Source organism: Lutjanus erythropterus, chromosome 12, assembly GCF_056507025.1.
Source record: "Lutjanus erythropterus isolate fLutEry1 chromosome 12, fLutEry1.hap2, whole genome shotgun sequence".
Classification (NCBI taxonomy): domain Eukaryota; kingdom Metazoa; phylum Chordata; class Actinopteri; order Lutjaniformes; family Lutjanidae; genus Lutjanus; species Lutjanus erythropterus.
This window is the reverse complement of record NC_139328.1, coordinates 12,603,800-12,628,919: the sequence shown is the minus strand read 5'-3', so window position 1 is coordinate 12,628,919 and position 25,120 is coordinate 12,603,800. Positions and strand designations below refer to the sequence as shown.

The 25,120-nt window shown below is 39.9% G+C and overlaps 1 protein-coding gene across 2 annotated transcripts; it reads left to right on the top strand.

Annotated features, from left to right (window-relative positions):
* Positions 1-1,879: 1,879 nt before the first annotated feature.
* On the top strand, positions 1,880-23,693 carry kctd1 (potassium channel tetramerization domain containing 1). 2 transcript variants are annotated; one of them, XM_084732852.1, is made up of 5 exons: positions 1,880-2,314; positions 12,898-13,076; positions 15,474-15,618; positions 17,461-17,766; positions 22,460-23,693. In XM_084732852.1, exons 1-5 carry the CDS (start codon positions 2,306-2,308, stop codon positions 22,619-22,621), a joined length of 801 nt encoding a protein of 266 aa, XP_084588978.1. In that variant the 5' UTR covers positions 1,880-2,305; the 3' UTR covers positions 22,622-23,693. The 2 variants fall into 2 exon arrangements, with proteins under 2 accessions (XP_084588978.1, XP_084588977.1); XM_084732851.1 differs by lacking the exon at positions 1,880-2,314 and adding an exon at positions 11,371-11,639.
* The last annotated feature ends 1,427 nt before the right edge of the window (positions 23,694-25,120 follow it).

The following is a 25,120-nucleotide window of genomic DNA, read 5'->3' as shown; positions in this document are numbered from 1 at the left end:
GAGTACTGGCACAGAAGCTAAGCAATGTACTGCTGTGCAAAGGGTCAGGAGCAAAACATGTTTTATCATTGATAAATAAATAAATATCAGTTTAAGTGTTCACTATATTTAGAATATTTTCACTGCTTTAACTTGCAGTCAGACAGACTTTTTCCAACGGGAACCGCTGCCATATAAGCCAAATCTCATTCTCTCCAAACCAAACTCCAAGGGAGAAATCAGGTGGTTATTGATCTACCGCTGCCTCAAGCTGTTTGTTATTTAGTGTTATTGTGCGACTTTGGTGTTTTAAAAGGATAGTTTGGATTCACCAAAGTCACACAGTAACACAAACAGAACAGAGTGAGGCAACAGTAGACCAGCAACTAGAATGACTCTCTTGGAGTTTGGTTGGTTTCCCGTCAGACAGCCTTTTTTGTCTAAAGTAAAGTAGTGAAAATAGTCTAAATATAGCATACATTTTAACCACTAAGCCGCTAAGTGTACAGTAACCAAACTCCATGGGAGGAATCAGTCATTTTACCTCGCAGAACACTGTAGTTGCTGGTCTATCGATGCTTTGATCTGTTTGTTTGTTTGAGTCATTGTGTGAATTTGGTGAATCTGATCTATCTTTTTAAAACGCCAAGTCACAATGACACAGAGAAAATAACAGATTGAGGTAGTGGTAGACTAGCAACTCCCTGTTTTCTGCAGGGTAAAATGACAAGAGTGATATTTGGCTTATATAAAGGTGGTTTCTTGTTTAAAAAAATTGTCAAACAGCAAAGTAAAGTGGTGAAAATATTCTGAATATAACCTACACTTAAATTTAAATGGATTTTTTAATAGGATGTTTGTTAGGTGACCAAAACACCTTTTGTTGCTGACCCTGTCCACAGCAGAACATTGCTTATTTTCCTTTACTGGTATTCCTGCTGCTCCTCCAAACTAGCTCCATGCTGACCACCATACTGTAACTGTTTCTTTAACTATTGATACATGCCCACAACCCTGCATTAGATAATATGAACTATCCCTTTAAACTTCAGAACAAACTTGGATCCAGTTTTATCCCTGGACGAACATTAGAACACACAGTCTGATTGTAAATATTTGTTTCAAACGAATGCTTTCTCTTTTTTCTCTCTGCTTTTAAAGTTGGGTAATGTTACAATAACATGCTCAAATTGATTTGCTTTCATAGCTGCTGTTGGAAAAGTTGATGCTCTGAACAGTAGGGGGCGCAGGAGCGGGTACTTAAGCCTTATTCCTCTGAATGAAGTGTTGAGAATGTAAAGACATAACTGTGTCAGTTGTATGTCCAGATGTGCACAAAACAGCACTCCTGGCTCAGACAGAATAATTATGCGTGTTCACATGAAGGAATTTCACAAAAGGAAACACTTTAAACACGTAATTCCTTTGCTGACTGCATCCCCCAAGTAAATCTAAAAGCCTCAGAAGTGCCTCAATCTTCCTGAAATCATGCATGGTTGAACATTTGAAATGAGCTCGCACATCACCCCCAGGCACTGATTCAGACTTGATTGGGGCAAGGCAAGCTGCAAGTGCTTATTTATACAACTACGTCATTTGGAGGTTGTCCAAAGGGAGGAAAAGAGACTGGGGAGATTACAAAGGAGAAAAAAAACACTACAGACTGAGAATTTCATTAAGCACATTGCATTAATTTAATAAGTTGATTCCAGGCTAATCAACAAGTTGCAGTGTGGATGGCAGCATGTGTTAAAGAACTAGATAGGTTAGATGTTTGAGAGGTAGTAGAGGCAGGAAAAAAAAATCAAAGGACTCCACCAACAATCTATATAATTATCATCATCTGCTGCTTTTCCTCCCTGGCAAAGAAACACTCCATCCATTTGTAGCAATCGCCCGGGGGAACGTTACATCAAAACTAATCATAACGATTAAAATCAGCTTCTCTGCGAGAGGGAGGCAAGTTGGAGGCAGGAGGAGTGAGGGTGTTGTAAATGCAAGAAGAAGAGAAAAAAAAAGATTTCTTTATTTGATTTTATAAAAACATAAACTCAACAAAGACTGAGGCACTGCTGCTGCTGTGATCTCTTCCTTTTTGCTCGGGAGTTTTATTCTGCAGATTGGTTTAGACTGGGGCAGAGACATGAGCTAATTGTATCCTGATCTTTGCCTTGAGGGGTTTCGGAGCCCTGGAGCAAGTATTCTCTGTATTTTGTTCTGTCTACCTTAGCCAAGCTATTGCATTTCTCACTGGTGTAGGAAGAGAAGCAGATCGTGGGCCAAATCGGAAGGAAAAGGTGCACAAAAAGCTACTTTATGCCGCTGTATGTTTCAGGTAAGCGGAGATTTATTTGGTTTGCTATTATTTCCGTGGCTGGATGGACTGGGACATTGAGGCGCAGAAGCTTTTACGCATGTGCCAAGCGATTCGAGCGGTACAGTTCTTAAAAAATATTTAACCACTTCCTGGCTATTGTTCCATAGTTAGTGTACAAATGGCCACAATATACGAGGCTTTGCTACATGTGGTGTAAACAATCAGCGGATTAGGCTGCGATCTTGTCGAGCAAACACTCTTCTTGTCCACCGTGTGAATTCGCTCCTGGCGCGTTTCAGCTCCGAACACATCACCGTCTCCGTGTCGCTTCCTCTGCTGTTGCTGCTGTTTAACTTGCTCATAACTTACTCAAACCCGTGTTTTATCGTTTCCTTGTAGATTTTTTGAAGTCGCATTCGTCGTGAAACAGTTCTATTTCCTGGCTGCCCCAGATCTTCTAATGAAAGACGCCATTGTGGAGTAATTTTGCCGCAGGCGTTTTTTCGTATTCTGTAAAGACAGGGTGTACCTTTTACACACGTCAATGCAGAATCTGTGAATCATCCCCTCACACAAGCCGTGACCGTGTTAACAGAATCATGTTTATGGAAACGGAGAGAAAGATAGGAGCAGATTTCGTCCTCTCTCCGCTCCTCTCTTGGCTCTCTGACCGCCGCTCCGTGCGTAATCAACTCTAAGGTCCGAATGCGAATCGGCAAATATAGTTTACTAAGTGAGGATCTGGACTTATTTCAACCATAAAGCAATGCATTGTGTGAATAATCTTCTAATAATGCTAATAAAGTTTATATTTTAAAATTGCATTCTGTATCCTGAACAAAATGTATATATATATTTGTTTACTTTAATATTTATCACCGCATTGCAAGAATTCTGAGACTTTAAATTACATGTATTAAATTTAGTATCACAAACAAAATATTCTTAAGTTCGGGTCACCTGTAATGAAAGCCAATACTCTGTTTCACCAGTTTCAGAGGGCGCATTGAATAAACAGAATGAGATTGAGATGTTGGTTTGTCACGACTGATCACTTGATGGCGCTGTATTAACAAAACCATAGTTACCACATTACTGTATGGACAGGCTTCCTGCACCTTCTCCAAAGTCAAATTCAAACACTTTTCAAGGATTTTCAAGGTGCATTTTCAACTTTTTCCAGCATCTTACATGTATGGTAAATTACATATTTATATATGTATATATTCACAACCATTATTCCACTTCTTCATCACATTATATCAGTTGTAGGGGTTCCCCAGCAGAAGGAGAAATACAATAGTTTAACTTTTTTTCACCTTTTTTGGAAGTTGGATAACGAGGAAGGAAATAGGATTGACCATTTTGCCTGATTGTAATGTATACTGTAATAATTATTGATTGACTATGAAAACTTTATGATATTAAAACTAAAAACAAAATCCTCTCAAACTGGGGGTCTATGCTCTAATGTGCATCTATTGTTGGGGTCCTTGACATGATAAAGTTTGGGAAGCTTTGCTATAAACAACCAAAAATTTGTGCTGAAAAAGCATTACACAGTGGCTTAAAAAATTTTAGGAAACGTGACGAAGTTTAATGTTTCAAAATATGTCACCTGTCTGTAAATAGACTTTGCATCCTTTACAACTCGACTGAGCCAATATCCAGCTTATTTTATTTCTGTATCTAAAAAGAAAACTAGTCAGTCAGGTAATGATTTATTATGAAAGTAATGCAAGTAAACCTTGAAATGTCTAGCACCTGTGAGAACCCTGTATGTACAGCACCTGTAGTTTCATCTGTTTCCCAGACAACTTACACTTAACAACCAGACTTTAATCTGGTGGAAGACAGGTATTTAAAAGGCAAGTCAGTTAGTCCACATTATATTTGTCAGAGAGCATCATCAATCCAAAATTGCTTTACTTGCCAAATTGGAGTTCCTTGGAAAGAGATGGTGTTATTATATTTCATATTATTATGGTGTGATGCCACTCCTGTGCCCTGGGACAGTTTGGTCTGTGCCAGCGTCTCCAAAGGCCTGCAGCCACGGAGCACTGATCACCCTTCCTTATCTGTGGTATCATGCTGATGTGCTGCTGCAGTAACTCTTCAGAGTAATGCTGGAGTACAGACAAGTAGCTGTAGTTGCAAAAAACAGGGTTTCTGAAGGTTCTTAAAAAAGTCTTAAGTCCAATAATCTGAATTTTAGGCCTTAAAATGTGTCAAATAGAATTTTGATTTTAAATTAATCTTGGTCTTGGCTTTTAAATGTGTTTTTGAGAAGTAAATGTGATGAGAAGGGTGTAGCAACTACAAAACAAAACCAACACTAAACCAGTAACCACTAATGCAAACTGTGGATGTACTTTTTTGCTAGTATATTGATGTGAAATAGATCTAAAATTGCACTTAGAATGATCATAGAAAAGGTCTTAAATATATAGTTTGATACATATTGGAGCTCTGCTGTCATGTGCAGTAGTGGAAGAAGTGCTCACATCTTGAGAAAGTAGCAATACTACAGTGTAAAAATACTCTGTCACAAGTTTAAGTCCTGTAGTCCTGCAAATCTTACTTAAGTAACACTGAAAAAAAAAGTAATAGCAAGGCTGCTTCTAGTTTTTTGTGGGCCCTATGCAAAATGTTGTTTGGGGGCCCCTATATTGTGAGACTCTCGTGGAGGAACTCCAGTCCCTTAAGGTGGTCTGGAAAAATGCATTTAAGTGGAAACGAGGCTAGATCCTCTTCTTACTAGATTATCTTCTTAACATCTTTCTTTTTCTCTCAAATTCAAATCAAAGGTCTCATATAAACTTACAGAATATTACAATATAGGGAAACAATTTACAAAATCTTACAACATCTGCCACATGTGCATAAATGAGACAGATGTGGCATTTTCTTTAAAATCTTAAAGAAGAAAAAGTATAAGTACTCCTTATGCAGAATTGTTTAGTTCTGCATTATGTTTATTTAATTACTGAATTATAATTATAATATAGTTGCAGCTCATAAAGGTGGAGCTATTTTTTACTGTATATACTGCAGGAAACCTTGTGAACTTCACAAACTGATCAATAAAGTCCTATCCTTATACTAACAATACATCTTAGCTTGTGTGTTAATTATATTATGTATTATTAATCTGAACCTTACAATATTAAGTTTAAAGTGTCCAAAAATGGGATGAAAGTCTCTCATACTTAAGTATTGAGTAAATGTTCTTAGTTAGGTTCCACCACTGATGATACGTAATTGTGTTGCATGTAAAATCTAAAACTTTGTGTCAGTTCAGATTGTCTTTTTAGACACTGTTAACAGAGGTGCCCGAGTCCTGTGACATTGTTGATTCTGCAGATTCTCAAACACAGATTGGATAACCATGATCCAGAGGTTAAAAAGTAGTTCATCCAGAAAATCACATTTCTCTTAGCTCAGGAGCAGGTCAGCAAGGTCGCTTTGCTCTGGTAACTTTTTACTGCAAGGCAACGTCTTCATCCTTTCACTAAATGCCAAACTGAACACATTTCTGCATTTGTTACCACAAACTCGCAGAGCCACTGCTGTTACTTAGAAATACGCTTTTAAGAAATACAGTTGTGACATGTATGTTTGACATGACACAAACCACAAAGATATCTCTGTACTCATCAAAGAAACACAAACATATCAACTTAATGCCACAATTCAAGACTCATGCCTAAATCTTTTTTATGTAAGGTTTTATTTAGACTTCTCAGTATATACAACGTGCACTTTCCACATGAACAAAACAAAAAGGCCCAGAATCTATTGACAAGACAATGCAAAACATATGGGAGACCGGGGGCAACTGTAACACACTCCGTTACTCAAATCAGACACAAGCTAGAGTGATGACACTTACTCAGCACATGTTCAGTGGGATTCTCCCGCTGCCTGTGGAACAGAAGCAGGATCATCTCACCTCAGCAGAAGTTTTGGATTTGCAGTATTTTTCTTATGCTGTCTAAAGGTTAGATGACTGCAAGTTTAAACTTACATATATTTGATCTCTTGGTTATTTGTTAAAAAATAACATGACCAAACTATGGCTAACGTAAACGTTGCTGGATGGCATACAAGATTTTTATTATGACTGCAAGATCCCAAGACACATGGCCAAATTTAAGCACCTTGATTGTCTGTATTGACATTCTCTTCTGTTAGAAAATGTACAGATTTCACTAAATTTAAATGTAAAATTACTTTTAACTCAATTCAAGTAAGTAAAATCTAGTAACTACTACAAAAATATAACTAGACTTTTGTTTTAAATGCATGCGATGACTGACATCTAAAAGAATATGAACCATATACAAAAAAAGATGTGACATTTTTAGATATTGTGGCACTAATTTGAGCTTTGTGTTTATTTGAGATACAGTGGGTTAGGTTTTTTTCAGTGTTACAAACCACTGTTGGGGCAATTGTAACACTCTGACTTCTTGCATTTAATTTAATATCATAGTCTTGTCATTATTAATGAAAATGTAACAATTTTATTATGCAAATACATGTTTCTTATGTCAAAATATTATCTTTTAAGTTTTCTGGGAGTTATGAAAGAAAATTTAAGAAATGTTATAATTGCCCCCAGTCTCCCCTAAAAACAACACGTTTACTCCACACAAACACAGAAGCTCAACCTTAATAACTTACTTAACTTAAACAAAATATGTTTAATATAAATGAGCATGTTATTACACTAACATGAGCAGTCTACTGTAGATGTTGCATTGTTTGGGGGCTCTGAGTCTCATAATGCTTAGTGTCCATCCAAAGTGATGCACACCTGACCAGACAAGCAGCCTGCAGTATTTACCCAGGTGATTCTGCTATGACCGTCTCACTACCTGTTATTTTTCTGCCTTTACAGCCAGCAGTGACTGAAGTTAACCCAAAGTCTGTAGTTGTCTGTGTGTGTGGACATTTGAAACAAATGGCTCTGGGCAACAAAGCAGAGACAACCCATCCAGATTATGTAAATACCAGTCTGCCTGCCTCGAACTGAATGTTAATGCTCTGATCTGAAATGCTAATTGTGTCTTGTGCGATATGTCGAAACACTGAAGAGCTGTATTGTGGGATGGAAAATTGAAAGCTAGTTTGTTGCTGCTGTTGATCCCCAACAGGCCCTTTGATTATATGTAGCAACAGCAGACAGGTAGCTGATGCTTCGGTTTCAGGAGCATCTGTGGGTAATACCCTGCATTCGCTTACTTAAGATGTAAACAGTTACAGTGTTTGTTTATTGAGATGTAAAGGAGATGTTAAAGGATGATTTTGCATAAAAGGCTCAGGACCAGTGATGGAAAACAACAAGTAACTGGAGCAGCCAAAGTACTCCAGGCCTTGATGCACTGTGCCTGTTTTAGATTTGTTTGTGCATACTGTGGTGCAACAAAATTATACAAGCTGAGTAAACGAGCAAATTCCCTAAACACATACGTTTCGTCGTGTTTCACAAAGGCTGGAAACTTTGGGAACACAAACACAGTTGCATGGGACACTTTTGTAGCAACGTGTCAAATTCTGTACGGCAACAGGTAGGAAAATCTGGAGCTGATGGCTGATTCATGAGCATCAGTGGTCTGTCTTCCATCACTTAAAAGACCCTTTTCCACCAAATAAGCTCTGATTGTTGAACTGGTTCTGTTAAGATCCTTGGAACCATGGTGCTATCTAGTGAACCAGCCTGCATTTCCACCATTTTGAGTGGAACCACTGTAACCATGGATGTCATCAACAAAGGGCATTGCACCACACACAACAACCTGTAGAATATGACACCCGCACTTTGATGCCCACGGAAAACCTGCTATTTTTCTTTTCCAGCTGGGAACAGAACTTTTCAGGTTTATTTCTGATGGACACATCTAGCAAAACACTTGTGCATGAGGCATCACCGATGTAAGTCCTTTCTGTGTGGGAACAACAGTCTCTAGTTTCCCAATGCTCCGTCAGCCTCCTCTCCTTTGGTGGTCCGCAGTGGTGCATCCATGGTGATCTGAGTGGGTAGTTGACAGATGCTGACTGCATTGTTGATCAAGGTCCACTGCTGTTTAATCGAAACCTTCATTTTCCAATACCTGCGAGTGTATTTCTGTCATAGGTGGTATATTTTTCAGCAATACGGCTGGAAAAATTGCAGATTAAAGGAGAAAAGTAGCAAAATGAGAAGGAGCTACCAGCTGCTGTATTGCAAAGAGCACTTTACCATTTTTTGTCCACTGGTAAAGAAACCTAGAGGACAGTTCCTCGTGTTTTCTCCACTGGAAGGGGAACCTAGAGGGGATTTCATCACATTTTGGTTCACTGGAAGGACACTTCTTCACATTTTGTCCACTCCACATATGTATCTTTACTTCCACACAACTCCAGGTGATTTTGCGATATAAGAGCTCATTCCCACAACCCGCTACCCCCTTCCACCTCCCACCCACCAAACCACCCGTTCCTTCTCTTTCACTCTCTTCTCTCTCCCCTGCAATTTTCCATAATGCCTTACAGATTTTACACTCAATCCACCTTTGCGATGACAAGGCTTTGAGGAAATCCAATTCCACCAAGCTGTTTTCAGAACTTACTCTCCACAGGCACACAGTCGCTCTCACACTCACTCACACACACACACACACACACACACACACACACACACACGCTCACACTCACACACACACACACACCACCATCTCCACAAATTAGTCAGGGAACAAATTACCTGCATTCTGAGTGTGATCCCACGCACTTTGCCGGCTGCCTTACACAGGTCCCCTTTTGAAGAGCAGCCATGTGATTTCTCTCTCTTTTGCCCTGCAGGCCCCTTTGCCTTCTGCGAGGGATTCTGGAGTTGAATTTTAAAACTATGTATGGCTGCTGCCTGCGCTTATCAGCGCGTGCACAAGCGGCATGCAAATCAGACCAGGATCACACACCGCATTGGAGGCCTACACTCAAAGGCAAGCTTAATTGCTAATTGGGTATCTAGGTGTGAAACTCACACTGCCAATGAGAAGCAGGAATGTGGATGTTTTAAGGCCAGTGGTTGAACTAATTAATTTTAATCTGAATGTTATTAAAATTTGTGGATTCCCTGCATTTTCTATGAAAAAAAAACAGCCCAGGAGAGTGCTGTGGCAGTACTTTTAACAGCAATTGGACATGTTGTGGTGTGGTTTTATACTCCATGAAGTCATTAGTGTAGTGGTTTTGCAATGCTGATGTGGTCAGCGGAGGTGGTGTGTTTACACACTGCAGCCATCAGACAGTAACTCCGATGTTTGTCAGGAATAGAGCCAGAGAGAAACTGATCAAGAGGGTGTTACAAGTGTACATGTCTTCACTGAGGTGCAGACTGCTGCTTTGGAGGGATCTGATGCGGTACTTGAGCTGTGATTAGAGCCTGATCAATACTGAAATTCGTGGGCCGATGTTGACACCGATAGTATAGGAGTAGGCTTGTGCAGTATAGAAATCCTAATGATATCTAATGCCGTCAAAAGTGCAGGCACTCTTTTTATTAAAGTGATGCAGAGATGCTGTATTGAGGTGACGTATTGTAGTGCACAGCATGTGTCACCAGAGGTCAGTCTCTCTTCTGGTGGACAAGGCAGCTGAGCTGACAAACATGGCATCTGGGGGATAAATTTACAGGACTAACTAGTAAAAAAGAAAAGTGCCTCAGTCCCTGGATTTAGTTGTAATGATAAAGGTAAGCCAGCAAACCCTGCAGTCTAGTGATTGGTCAGAGTAGCAGTGAGAGAGCGAGTGGGAAAAGGTGATGGCAAGAAATGGTGAGCTGTGAAGTTGTCAAGCTGGCAGTAAATGTACAGGTTAGGTTAGAGTTTGTCAGTGAATAAAGACTGCAGCTTTTCAAGACCAAAGCAAAGCTCCCCTGTATGTGTTCTGATTTCATAGCGCTGCTGTGATGATCAGCTCTGCCTACACTGAGGGTGTATTATCTGCAGTGGAGCAGAGTCGAATTGAGCTGTTTTACACAAGTTTTATACAAATACTGACATAATACCATATACCCTGAAAATATCAAGAGGGTGTGAAGGTATTAAAAAATAGATACCACCTAAGCCTTGTAGGGAGAAAAAAAAACATTCCAATATCGATATATCAGTCAATTAACTTTATACATAATATACATAATATACATAATATAGAATATATACATATGCACACAATTCTTGCAATGATCCTACAAATGTGGTTATCAAACACATGTAACAAAGATATGCAGTGGAGGAGAAGTATTTTACATTATACAAAATATACTTTATTGGTATTTTAAATAATTATGACTATTATTATACTGATATTATAATATTAGTTTGCCCTGCTTTACCTGTGATGTTTCTTTGTGAGCATGAAGAGCTCTTAAGTTATTATTAATATATTGTAAAAACGATTAAAAGATACTTATGCCCTTCAATATTACACCCTGGTGACTGACAGTGCTATTACTGGTTGCTTTTGTGTGATCCGAAGATCATCATCAGTCAGGTGCTTATGAGTGATGTGTGTGTGTTTGTGGGTGGAGGGTGTTAAAGGGCCATTTTTGTCCAGGTGGCTGAGTGGATTGGTCACCGTTTGGGGCTTCTTTTACACTGAACTTTGTGGGTCTGTGGTGTTGAAGGAGGGTTTGACGGTGAAAACCGCCGCTGAACAGGAGGAGGGCGCAGTTCAGAAACACTGCTCCAAAAGGGCAAAGGCCAGCTGTGACAGGTCCAGATGTGTGCGTTGACCCCACTCGCATATGATCTTTGCTTCGGCACGGTTTGTTTTATTGTGAAAATGCGCCACACATACCTGCCACTGAAACAGCGACAGCCCAAAAGAGCCGCAGGCGCTACAATGCTAATGTTGTCGGGGGCTTTGACTTCTCCCAGCCATTGCAAAGAAGCTGCTCCGTGTGACAGCCACGGCGCCGCAGCAGCTCTTCCCCCGGTGCTCTCGCTGCTATCCCGCTTTTCACGCCGCCTCTCCACATTTGGCACAAGCGCGCCGGAAAAAAAAGAAAAGAAAAGCCTATCCTGTTTGTGTTCACCTTTGAAAAGTCTGCGCTGTAATAATGGACGAGACGGACATCATGGACTTAACGCATCAGAAAGCGAGAAAGCGACCGCGTCCAATCAGTTCCGTGGATGAGTCGGTGCATGCCTCCCTCAAACGGCTCCCGATCCGAGCGGCGGAGTGCAGGGAGCCCTCACTCATGTTCGCAGTCAGAGGAGAGCCTGTTCCCGCTGCGTCTCTCAAGCAAAATGACCACTCGGTGACTTCTTCTCCAACCACAGTGATGCCGGCGCAGGTAAACGCGTAAAAGTCCGATATTTTGTGCAGAAAAAAAAAAACAGAGGGGACAAACGAGTGTGAGGCTGAGGTTGAAGTGTCACTTCTGCTGGAGGAGCGGAGTGACAGACGCTGAGGTTTTATTGAATGCAGTTTTGTCTTCCTGCTGTCCTTAAATGTAGAGTGCGCACAAGAATGTCACGCACACATTATTTTTTGCTGCTTCAATTGTCTGTTAAACCACTTTATATCATTTTAGGGTCATTTTTGTCATATCTAACTGCATGGCGTCAGTGATCGAGTTGTTATTTCATTCATCTGCACCCAGGCTCTGAAACTTTTGGGGGTATAAAGTAATTTTCCTTCAACAGAAATTGTTCTGCTAATGGTGTTTGTAGGTTAACAGGAGACAATTTCTCCAAATCCTATTACAGTGTTCAAATCAAGAGTCATTATTGCTCATTTCCAAGACTGTGAGATTGATGCTCCAAATTAATTTGGTTTTGGAGATTATGGCCCACAGGAGTGGATGCTTGTGGATTGTGGCAACATTCAGGTCAAGGTCAGGCTGCTCTAACTTAGAGCAGAAAAAGAAAATCTTCCCTTTTCACTCCTGACTGACTGGTTGAAGGGTATTATGCTGCCGAAATGTTTAAAGATCAGTGTGTTTAATAAGTTATTACCAAGTACTCTGTGTAGAGCAGCAACGATTAATCGATTAGTTGAATTATTAAAAAAAAATAATGTAATAATGTAAATATAACCAGGTTTCTTTTGTCCTCTATGACAGTAAACTGGATATGTTTGAGTTGTGGACAAAGCAAGACATTTTAGGACATCACCTTGGGCTTTTGGAAACAGTGATCAACATTTTCCACCATTTTCTCACAGCTGTGGACCAAACAAGTAGTCGATTAATCAATAAGTTGTCAACTGTTAAATGAATCGCCAACTATTTTGATAATTCATTATTTTTTTTGAATAATTTTAAAGAGGACAGGATCTAAATTCTATGGTTTTATCTTCAATATGTTAATATTTTCTGGTTTCTTTAGTCTGCAATAACAGTAAACTGAATATCTTTGGGTTATGGACCAAACAACTAATGATCGACAGATTAATTGATAATGAAAATAATCAGTAGTTGCAGCCCAACCCCTGTGGTTAGAAAGATGTATGTTTCATATTGAACAGCACATTTTAATCTGCATCTTTCTGTGTGTCTCACCTGCCTGTGTTATAATATTTTTTGGTGTTTATTTAATTGTTTTTTACAGGATAATCGCTCCAGCATGTCCAGGCCCATGATCACACGGTCACCAGTGTCTCCCTTGAGTAACCAGGGCATCCCCACACCTGCACAGCTCACCAAGTCCAATGCCCCTGTGCACATTGACGTGGGCGGACACATGTACACCAGCAGTCTGGCCACCTTAACAAAATTCCCAGAATCCCGGTGAGTCTGCTCCTACATGCATCTGTATTTTAAGTGTGTGATGGAGATTAAAGTTTGCGTTTTTTTGTCATTTTGTGTCCAGCATTTTGCACGAAAGGAGGAAGGAGATTCAGTGTCTTATAGTTTCAGATGTCAGATGTGTTTATCAGCGTCAGAATGTCATCCTGTTTAATCTTTAATGTCACCGTGTGACATTAAACAGTCAAATGTCACATCTCCTCAAATCACAAAAATATCTCAAGGATGCATTTAGTGAAGAGTGGAGACTATATATGAAATGTTTGCTCCTCTTATCCAAAAAATCTGCACTATCAGTCGATTTTGGATTTGTCAGGTAGTATCACAACACCACAGTTATTTTGAGCCGTAAACAATTTGTGGGGGCTTCAAGTGCTGAATGCAGTGCTCAGACAAAAGCAACTTGGTTATTCTGACAGATGTCACAGCAGCAGTAAAGGGCCAAAGGGCATGGGGCCATCTGGAGGCTGGGAGGCCGCACTGTCGCTGCAAGGTTCGGGCCTGAGGGTGACTGGCACCCAGCCTCAGGCATCCAACTACCAGCTGGCCCTGACCTTTTCAGACGACCTCTGTTTTTAATCTTTTTTCTTTCTTCCTGTCTTTCTCCATCATTGATGCGTGTGTTGAGGTCGGTAATGTGTGCATGTCGGTGCAAAGGTGTGAAAAAGATTTCAGAGCTTGAGAAAATGAATGAGTCACATCCCCTTGCACATGCTGCTGTATTATTTTGGCCTCTCTTTCTTTTTTCTGCCACTTGTCTTCCACTATACAAGGTGCAAGAAACAGAAACATAATCTCAAGAGTAGTATATAGACGAGGATATTTCATCTCACTGTTGGGGGGGACAATAGAGAGAAAAATTTCTCAAGAGAAATTCCTGAGGGGGAAACCAAAGGTGCCACCAAAAGTACTGTTGTTTGATGTATACAGTGAAAACTCTTATGACTAAAAGATAAAGTATTTTGGTATGAAAACCTGCATTTTTAATTTAACCAAGTATCTGGTGTCATAAACACACATCTGGCATTTGTGATAAACCAAACCACTTGAAAATCGGTCAAAAATTCAGAGATTTGTGATGATTTTAGTTGTGAATAGACAGTCAAATGCTTTGAGTTGCAACTGACCCTTCTTTTTGCTCAGTGCTCCAATAACAGTTGAGAAAGTTTGGTATCTTTGTCAACTTTCTCCTTTCCTGTTTCTTGTAATTGACATGCTGAACCTGTCTATGTTAAAAAGAAAACCAGATTTTGAAGATGGATAAAAGATGTTGCTGGGTGTCTGTAAAAGTGACGTATATTCACATCTTAAGTTGCAGAACACTTAATGTGAGCAGAACACTAGCTAATGAGCTAGGTAGTCTAGATTATTCATTAGCTAGCTAGTTAGCTTCCATTTTGCTAAGATTAGCAAACACTAGCAAACTAGCAAGCTAATCTCCAATCATTATGTAGCTAGTTAGCTTCTGTTTTGCTAGCATTAGCTAACCTATAATGTGAACTTTTACAGGAAAGAAGAAAGTTGACTGAGGTGTCAAACTTGCTCGACTGTTATTGGAACACATTGGGTGGGACTTGGGAAATGTCAACTGGGGCAACTATAGTGAACCAACTCATTAACGACTCTTTTGGTTAACGTTACTGATAGTTCAGAGCCATGGTCAGGGCCACAGATTGTAACTGGCCAAAACCTCAGTCAGATAAATGATCAATAAGTCTGACAGAGTAGACTAACATATTCAGCTACATGACCTATCTGCCCGAGGGGGATGACATCCCTGTTCATCACCCCTGAAATCGCCTACTGGATGTAAAGAAAATTTTCTGATACATAATTTATTTTTAAGCCAACCTTTGCAAAGCAGCTACTTATTCAAAGTTAGTCACCACTGGCACACTTCCAGAGATTGCTGGACAGATGCACCGTTTAACATCTATAATTAGCATAACTGTTTTTAAATACTTATTGATACATTATTTAAAAATACAGTGATGTTTACAATGATACATTAAAGGGGACAACTCTAATTTTTTCATTGAAGGGGTGGGTTCAGTTGCCCTGTCCCCTCGAAATTTTGTTCCTCTCCGTCCCCGCCTACATTCCCATCATGTAATTGTATAGACTGTCTTTTTAAAGAACTGAATTTGAACATGTAAATGATAGTTGGCATAAAACCAATGATGTGTTGATCTTTAAAAAATAAGACCTGATAACCTAATAAAAAAAATTGTGGCACCCATATATATGATGAACAGAAAATGAACTTTTGCAAGCAAAAATCAAGAAAGATTGTTAATGATGACATGTTGTCTCCCCTGCCTCCTTCCCTCCCTCCTTTTCTGCCCAACCCACACCTCCTCCTCCCCTCTCTGTGGGCAGAATTGGTCGTCTCTTTGATGGCACAGAGCCTATAGTCCTGGACAGCCTGAAGCAGCACTACTTCATTGACAGGGATGGACACATGTTCCGCTACATCCTCAACTTCCTCAGGACGTCCAAGCTCCTCATCCCAGACGACTTCAAAGTGAGTGGATGTCCATCCTAGAAACTGTAAAGTCCCATCAGCCAGTCAGCAGTCCTACAACTTAGCAGCACACACAATGCATGCTAAGGCCGTGGAATGCCTTTGGTCACTCACTGGTCCTCCTGGAATTGCTGAAAACAGTTCCCATGCTGGAGACAAAATATCAGCTCTATCATAATGTTTTTACTCATCACAAGATGCAATTTGGTCGCCTCCAGCTGTAAGTGTCCACAGATTCTTTTGAGATATGTAAGGAAAACAATAAGCTTGCATCAAGACAAATAAATAAACGCTCTGGCGCCCACGACCACATTGCATGTGCTAGATTCCCTCAGTGCTCTATGCTCCCATGCCAAGCGTCCATCCAGGGTGAGTCTCACTGTATGTGACACATTAGCATTCCTCCCCTTTTTACTCTTATGTGTCATTTAGTCAGTAATTACTTAACTTGCCCTGGGAGAAAACAAATAAACCACATTATCTGATGGACTGTCCACAGTGTGACTCAATCAGTGGAAAGTATGTCAGCAAAACTAAGCAAAGACACAAAAGACAGGCTAAAGTTCAGGGCGAGGCCACGTTCACATTGAGTCGATTTTGAGAGGAGCATGAGAAAACTTGATTGTGGTGCGATTCAGGCCCTGCAGTCCTGCGAGTAAAGGATCTGCTCCTCTACCCCACGCAACCCTGTGTTACATGTCGCACTACATCTCCTCTGCTTTGCTTTGGTTTATTGCTCGTTCATGTAGAACAGTGGTTTGCAAACTTCTTTGTTGTTTCTTTTTTTGGTTTAGAACCACATTAGAAAAGAAAAACACAACCTTAAACTGATTAGCTTATTCTGTTTTTGGTTATTTTGCTCTCTAAAATAGCAAGATGATGCATTTAGGCTGCCAGCTTCCTCCAATTTAGTTTAGTCTACCTTAAACAGTAGGAAGTATCAGTGTACAATATATATGTTATTTTGTAAGATTGCCTGAGGGAATTTCTGAGCTTTATGTGAAAAAAACTAAGGAGGAGAGATTATGGCTATTTTGCATTTAGGCATCTGTAAATAAAACAATCAAACTGGAATGCTTATTCCACACATTAGATTAATGATAGTGATGATTTATACTGTATTGCAGGGTTTTTTATGCCAGTTATAATCGTTCCTGTGTTGAGCTCATGACCCATCATTAGTCACACCCTTCTCGCAATGTTACCATTCGGGCTGCAACTTAGGATCATTTTCTTACAGATTAATCTGCCGATTAATTTCACGATGGATGTCAAAAAATGAAAAATCACAATTTTCCACAGCTGGAGCCAGCAACTGTATGACTTTTTTGCTTGAAACGATCAATCAATTATCAGGATAGTTGGCAACAATTTTCTTTTGATCAGTGAAGTGATTATTTGACTAATCATCACAGCTCTGTATTTTATAACTTTATACAGTATGCAACATTTTGATAGTCTATAAACCTTTAAACCATTGGAATTTTTGTGTGGTAAATATATCCAGTTATTCGCTGTGTTGACATTTGCTCCACAAACTCAAGTCAAGTATCACAAATGTCAGTGGATCAATATTAAACTACACTGAAGCATCTTTGCCTTTATATCTTTGCCTTTAGGATTTTTTGAAGGTTGTATGAGGTATTTATTCAAAGACATTGTATTATCTACAGTAGATGGCAGTTGGCCCCAAGTTTGGAGAAGAAGCAAGAGTACTGGTGTGGGAAGCTAAGCTATGACAAAATCAGTATCATTTTAAGTGGATGATATATTACACTTTCAAGGCAGATGATCACACGTTTTTTTCCTGTATCCTAAGATGCCCTTTGTCATCTCCTACAGGACTACAGTTTGCTGTACGAGGAGGCGCGATACTTCCAGCTGCAGCCCATGCTTGCTGAGCTGGAGCGCTGGCGTCAGGACCAGGAGCTGGGCCGGGTGTCACGCCCGTGCGAGTGTTTGGTGGTGCGCGTTGCACCTGACCTGGGCGAGAGGATCACGCTCAGCGGTGACAAGGCCCTGATTGAGGATGTGTTTCCGGAAATCGGTGATGTCATGTGCAACTCTGTCAATGCTGGCTGGAACCATGACTCCACGCACGTCATCCGCTTCCCACTTAATGGATACTGCCACCTTAACTCTGTCCAGGTAATACTGAGTATTTTATTCAGCATTCCTAAATAAGTATAAACACTCAAAGGTCGGATAAAGTCATGTTTGTCTCTACTTTTCTATTCAATTTTATGCCCAAGGAGTTGACTGAGGTGATGATCTGTTCATTCAGCGTCTTTTCATCTGCTGTTATACTGTATACTTACTGATGTCTGACTGCAAAATCTTATCTTTTTTAATCTAATCGAATCATGAGAACAGCCTTGCAGAAAAATGAGTTCTTTGATGAGTTCATCAAAGTATCAATTTAACAAGCCATCATTACACAAGTCTACCACTATCTTTACTTTTCTGTGATCTGACTGGAATAATGATTGCGTCTTTGGTTGGTGGATGGTCAGCTTTAATATCATGCAACACTCATAATATGGTCCTCACATCTTACGCGATCGCCTGCTGTGTTGCATGAGGATGAAAAACTTTTACAATTAAATCCATATGTTATTTTGATCGTGAGCATCAGTACCAACGAAAAGAAAAGGAACCGTAAAAGGGTTAATGGTTTTAACCCATTAAGTGAAGGAACGGCCGACAATGTGGAAACTGTTGAGAAACTGTCTGACAACAAGAGAAAGGGGGTCAATTCAGGTTGCACTGAAACGCTTAAGTAGACACGAGATGAATCCCTTGAGTGTCTTACAGGGCTGTTGGCTCAAGGCTAAATTTAAAACAAGACCAAAGCCAAGCAACTCCACACATATTTGTTTGCAACATGCAGGAAACAAATCTGTTAACCCTCTGAACTCTGCAATAGAAATGGTCCACCAGTACCTATGTTTGTTTGTATGTTTGCTTATTTTGAGTGTCTTCAAATGCTTCATAAATAATGTTAACTGATAAAAGTATGGGAATGTGGAATAAGTATAAATACAACAATGTAATGACATGAAAAACAGAAGTGTCGACTTTCAGCTGCAAAAAGAATGAATGCTCTAGCTATTATGGTTTTTATTTTTGATCATTTTAAATAGATATATGCAAACAATGATCTCCCATGAGTAGTTCACAGCCACCTGCTGGTGGTCCGTTTTAAAAGTGTTAAACACATATTTAGTCAAGTCAAATCAGTTTTATTTATGTAGTGCTAAATCATAACAGAAGGTACCTCGGAGCACTTTTGTATAGAGCAGGTTTAGACCATACTCTTTATATTATTATAATATTATTTACAGAGAGACAACTATTCCTGCAATGGGCAAGCACTTTGCAACACTGGCGAGGAAAAACTCCCTTATAACAGGAAGAAAACTTGAGCAGAACCAGACTCTGGGTAGGCATAAGGATGGGTGATATGGACAAGGTGTCTGACCAAATTCCTTGATATCATTACTACCACACTGTAGGGATGACTACTGGTGATCACAAATTATTAACAAATTAGTCATCAATGATTGGGATATAATGACTAAGTGGGTAAAGGTAAATAGTAGGAACACTAGAACAGACTGATAAGATCAGAAATCATCACTTCACTGTAATTTAAAACCAGGAAAACACTTGTGCCATAACACGATACAACGATATCCAAAATCTCAAATGATATCTAGTCTCATATCATGACATCGATATAATATCAATATATTGCCCGGTCATTGGTCAGCGACAATCTGCCTTCACCAGATTTCTTATCAAATAGTAGTTCAGACAGTTCTGCAGATCCACAGATGCATATGTGCATGGATGGCAGCAGTTGTCTGAGGCTGTTCTGGTTGTTCTACACCAACATTAAGCAAAGTTAGACAAGTAATCTTGCCAAATGGGGTTATTTTTATTGATCCTTTTCTGTTGCCTTAATTAACACTTTCAAGGTGTTTGGGAAAGTTGTGATCTCTCAAGGAGTAAACCTGTGACTCTTTTATTATCAAGGGAGGCATCTATAAATAAGTGTCTTTAAATATCTAAAGGTCAGGTGTACTTTCAACACTCACTATTACATTTATACTATATGGAAATGATCTTGAGCATACCAGGGTTCTGGGCAAAACCATACTTGCAAGATTGAAACAAGAAAGCGTAAATTCATCTTTCATATTCAGCATGTCTTTGGCAATATTGTATTTCCCTGATTATATATTGACATTCCACTAATTCATTGATGGTAAAATCCTCGGATACGCATCAATAAATGATGGCGAGAGGCATATTTGAAAAGATTTCACAATGATTTGGACTGTGTCTCCATCTGAGGAAGTCAAATCTCCATCTCCCTCCCCAAAAACACACAAACAAACCCCGTCTCTGAAGTGTGTGAGTCGTGGAGAGCAAGCAAGAGAGTGAGCATGCTCCCTGGCAGGTTGTCCCCAGGCAGGGCCCATAATCCTGTTTGGTTATTAAAGCACGCCGGCGGTGGATGCTGTATCTGCGGCTAATGGAGGCAGGGCGGGGGTTTTGAGAGAAGGAAGGGGGGCAGAGAGAGCTGCCAGCAGTAGGGGGACCTTTGTAGTTTTGGCGGAGGCTTGGGCCTGGGGGCTGGGGGAGAAATGGGGAGAGGGGGTTTTGCTGAGCAGTCCACACTGAGCCAAGTGGCAGAGAGAAAGCCTCACTGCTCCCTGGGGCCTCTTCGATGGAATGTGATCCTACTGCCCCCCCGGACACGTCTGTAGATGTCTGCAAGGCTGCGAGATCAGGAACAGCTACACACGCACAAACACACACAGGCATATACACACATAAACACCAGAAAACAATGAAAATGAGGCATGAAGCAAAATGAGAGGCTCTTGGTTTTGTGAAAGTCTTGTGAAAGTCTCATCCAAATTCCCGTCACAGGCCGTATGTTGCTGCAGCTTACTCCCAAAGCTGTTTCCAATGCTAGACTTAGCACTAACTCGGCAGCGTGCTGTATAACTAGAAGAGTTTCGGGTGATTCTGTGCTTTCCAGTTTTGTAGGAGGAAACAAAAGGTCAGAGGTTACATTAATGATTTAGCATCAGTGCATGGGGATTGGCAGACCTCCACGAATTATTTATTGGCCATTTTGACCACCCAGTTGTAGTGTTGTAGTTCTTGAGATTGGTCTTGGTCTTGAGACCAGTCTTAAGACCACTTTCTGAAGGTCTTGGTTAGGGCTGGACAATGTCGACTAAATCAGTATATGGTGATGTGATGGATGATGATACCGTTGCTGGGTCTAAAAGGGTCTTTGTCTCAGCACCACAGGTCCATAAATCAGTTGTGTTTGAAAAGATAATCATAAAGACAACATGGTTGACCATCACGATGGACAGTGCCATCAACCAACGGACCAGCTCCAGTCTTGGCCTTGTCTCTGGATGGACTGCATTTTTACTCAGTCTTGTCGTGGTCTCAGTTAAGAGGACTCAGGATTTTACTTCAAGACAAGGTTGAGACCACATCTGCAGGGATATCACTAAATTGCCTGTGCATTGTCAGATTTTCCTTGCAGACTCCTGCTTTTCATCACCCTCTTCCAGTTTCTTCCCATGGTCACAATTCTCCTCTCCCTCCTCTTCCCAGTTTAGGACAAACTATCCTTTTCATTATCACAAACTGTTTCTGACACTGTGCAGTGTGTCTGAGCCCCATAACTGTAAAGTTTACTGTTTCCACCTGGACAACAATACTGCTACACAAAATGTTGTTTCTTGTGAAGAAGAATTCCTCTTTGTTTTTGAAAATCCTCCCAACAGATGGTGCTTTGTGTGAAGCTAAACATCATTGTCAACTTTTCTTTTAGACTAAGATAACGTATTATTTTCAGTTGCAGTTTGGTTAGGTTTAAGCACAAAAGCAAATTGGGTAGTTTTAGGCAAGAAAACTACATCAGTAGGTGTAGGCAACAAAAGTAACAAAAATAACACTAATGCAATGCTTACTGAGACAGCTGTAGAGTAACCACATCAAACTTTTATCAACACTTAGAGAGGAAGCATAAAGAAAGGTAACCCAAGTGTAAGTGAGGCTGTTTTTGCTTGTGACAATCAGTAACTAGACCAGCCACATAAAGCTACAGTATGTAGCTAATGTTACATCATCATTAGCTATTGTCAGCTCTGACACAAACACCACACGCTGCAGTACCACTCCCTCACTAGGGTGAGAGTGCTAGGGACATGAGATCACTTGATCTCGACTCAGTTTTGCCCTGCCTTGGTCTTGGTCTTAACTTGATTTCAACCTCTCAAAGTCTTGGTCGTGTGTCAGTCAGTCTTGGCCATGACTTTGTCTCAGTTTAGGCGGTCTTGACCAGTGGTTTTCAAACTGGGGTAAGGGGACCAACACAGGTCCCCAGCAAAAGGACAAATAAAATATTTCAACTTTTAGAAAAGTTTTTGGAGGTTGAAACAACAAGGGAAGTCATAAGGTGGAGTGTTTTGCTTGATTGTAATTTATGGTGATGCTAGTTTGATTATTTATTGACTTTATTTTCAAACCTAAAAATAAATTCAAGACAAAATACTCTCAGACCGGGGGGTCCGTGGTCTAATATGCATTTACTGTGGGGATCTCTGACATAATAAAAGCTTGGGAAGCCCTGATATGAAATTCAACACTACCAGGTCAACACTGACTATCACAGGTATATGAGCAAGCACTGCCTGTCACTGGAGTGCTAATAAAGAATGCTAATGACGTTTTTCCCTCTGTGACTGATATCCTGTATTGCCACTGACAGATTCCTCCCTTTATCCCATCCCACCTCTCCCAGGTTCTAGAGCGTCTCCAACAGCGTGGCTTCGAGATCGCTGGCTCCTGCGGCGGAGGCGTGGACTCATCCCAATTCAGCGAGTACGTCCTGAGGAGGGAACTGAGGAGGACAAGTCAGCGAGGATCCAATACAAACAGGATAAAGCAGGAGCAGCTGGACTAGAAGCCTCCCGAGCAGCAGGAGGTGCTAGACTTTTCTGTGGCAGCTCGATGCTGCAGAGCTCTGTGGACTCTGGTTTTTCTTCGTTTCCTTGTTGATGTTTTTGTTTTCTTAAACTTGAGAACCATCTAGAGAATAAAAAATGAGGTGCAACAGGAGATTTTTTGCCATAAGAAGATACAAGACATTTGATAAGTTTGAGATTGCAAGGACATTTGTGATTGTCTAGCCCCCATAAGCCAATTTAAAAAGGATTTATATACGCTGGATCCCCAAACAAAGTTTGTTTTAAAACTTAGAGCCTACATTAGGTTGAACATGATTTCTATTATACCCATATAAATTAAAAAAAGGCTTTTATTGCTTATGTAGTATGTTGCATAGCTTGTCACCAGTGACTTGAATTTGTTGTCTCACTGGCAAATTGGCTAAGTCTGTTTTTATCCCTCGCTGTATAAAGGTCACTAATGTGTTGCTTACAGTACAGAATGTCTCAGTTGTCATAAACAGTTAGTTTCAACAAAGCATCTTTTTTTCGCAAATAACATGATGTTGAATATTGTGATACCAATGAAGTGTTTTTTTTTTTTTTTTTTACTTTCATTGAAGCTATTTTATTGGATTATGCCATAAAATATAGTTGTCATTAGTATCATCAGAATTAAACATCAAAGGCCATTCTATACACAGTAAAGAAAATAATTTAGTAAATTATTATGTCACACCATTTGCCTCATCGGGAAGTATGAACTACTCACCCCCATGTGCTACCTTGGGAATTATTTAATTGGATCATAATATTCTTCCAAGTCATGACCTGTAAATTTTTTCATTGTATATGTGTTTGTGTTTTTTACATTGAATCTTTTTAAAGCGAATTTGTTGCCTCCAACATGACTGAACAGATTAAAGCTTATTGTACTACCCACTCCGAGATCACTTTTACTTGTAGCACATATTGATATGAAGTTGGATTATAAAGTATTTCTAAGATGACTGACCCACCTACGCTCCCTAGATTTGAGTAAAGAGGAATGTAGCAAAAAAATGTGAAATAAATCTCAACTAAAGTTGTCATGGTGTCTGTTCGCTGTTTTTATATTGCTGGAGGGACTGCTTTCGCATGTCTGCCCAGCACTGCATTTCAAGCACAATGGTTAGATAGTAATTCCTTAAATTTAAAATTACTCTATCTACCCCACCTCTTAAGATTCTTTCAACATCTACATCTACCAGAGAAGAGAAGCTTTTACATTATGTAGTGTTTTATAACCAGAGAGGTAAAGCTAACTTCACCAAGGCAATATTGTACCTTGGAGGATTTATGCTGGTGCATCAGTGACTACATGGGGCATTCTTTACTTAGTTATATTGAATAGAGCCGACTTCTCCACGCAAGTCCTGTCAGTTGTGCTTCCACATATCCCTGCAGGGCCAAAATCCAAAGTGAAATCCCACACGGAGCCTTGTCGTCTTGTCTTCATCCCTTTTGGCAGAATCTCCACTTTCTTTGGCTATCTACGGTTTATGCTATATGTCTCCCTTTCAGGCCTCTTTGCCCTAGATTCCCGTTTGACTGACTGTTATTCTCATAGGCTAGAGGTGCAACTGTGAGTGGTACACAGCAACAATGCTTTGCTCTCAGTCATCAAATCAAAATATCAGTTCCCATGTAATTATAAAGGATTAATGGAGGAGATATCAACCACATTAACACTCTGCTAAAACTATTAGTTTGCAGATTTAAAAGTCCGGTTTGTGATATTTATGGAGATTTTTTTGTAGGATATGGCAGGAATGGAATACAATTAAGTACGTTTTCATTAGTGCATAATCACCTGATATTGAAAAGTGTTGCTCCTTTGTCACCTTAGAATGAGTCATTTATATGTACAGAGGGTGCTGGTCTACTTTCACAAAGACTGCCATGTTTAAGTTTCATGTTTCTACAATAGCCCAGAACAGACAAACTTCTAGCTCTAGATTTGGCCTTTTGCATTTTCACACTCACTAAATCCAACACAATGGTCCTTTAAAATTTCTTAAACTTGTCGTTCAAGTTTTAGAGGAGATATAGCACTAATAGGTCATACTTTTTAACAAAATAAAACTTTTTAAAAATTTCTGACATTAAACTAACATCATGAGCCATATTTCAAATTTTCCAGAAATTATCTTTAATTATCATTTCAGTACTGAAAAATACCACTGGATAAATATTTAAAACAGTTTCATTAACTTTCAAAGATTTTACAAAGAATAATAGGAATACGCTTTTTCACTTTCTTGTCAAGACAGAAGATTGATACTGCTTTCATGTCTGTACAATTAAATAGGCCTATAAAGCTACAGCCAGCAGCCACTTAGCTTAGCACAAACACTGTAAAACTATTTTTCATTTTGGTTTTTGTACAAAGAAAGCAACAAATATATTGCATGCTAAATAGTGATCTTTACAGGTGCTTGTAGGCAGATTTTTGTTACTGTTGGATAGAGCCAGGT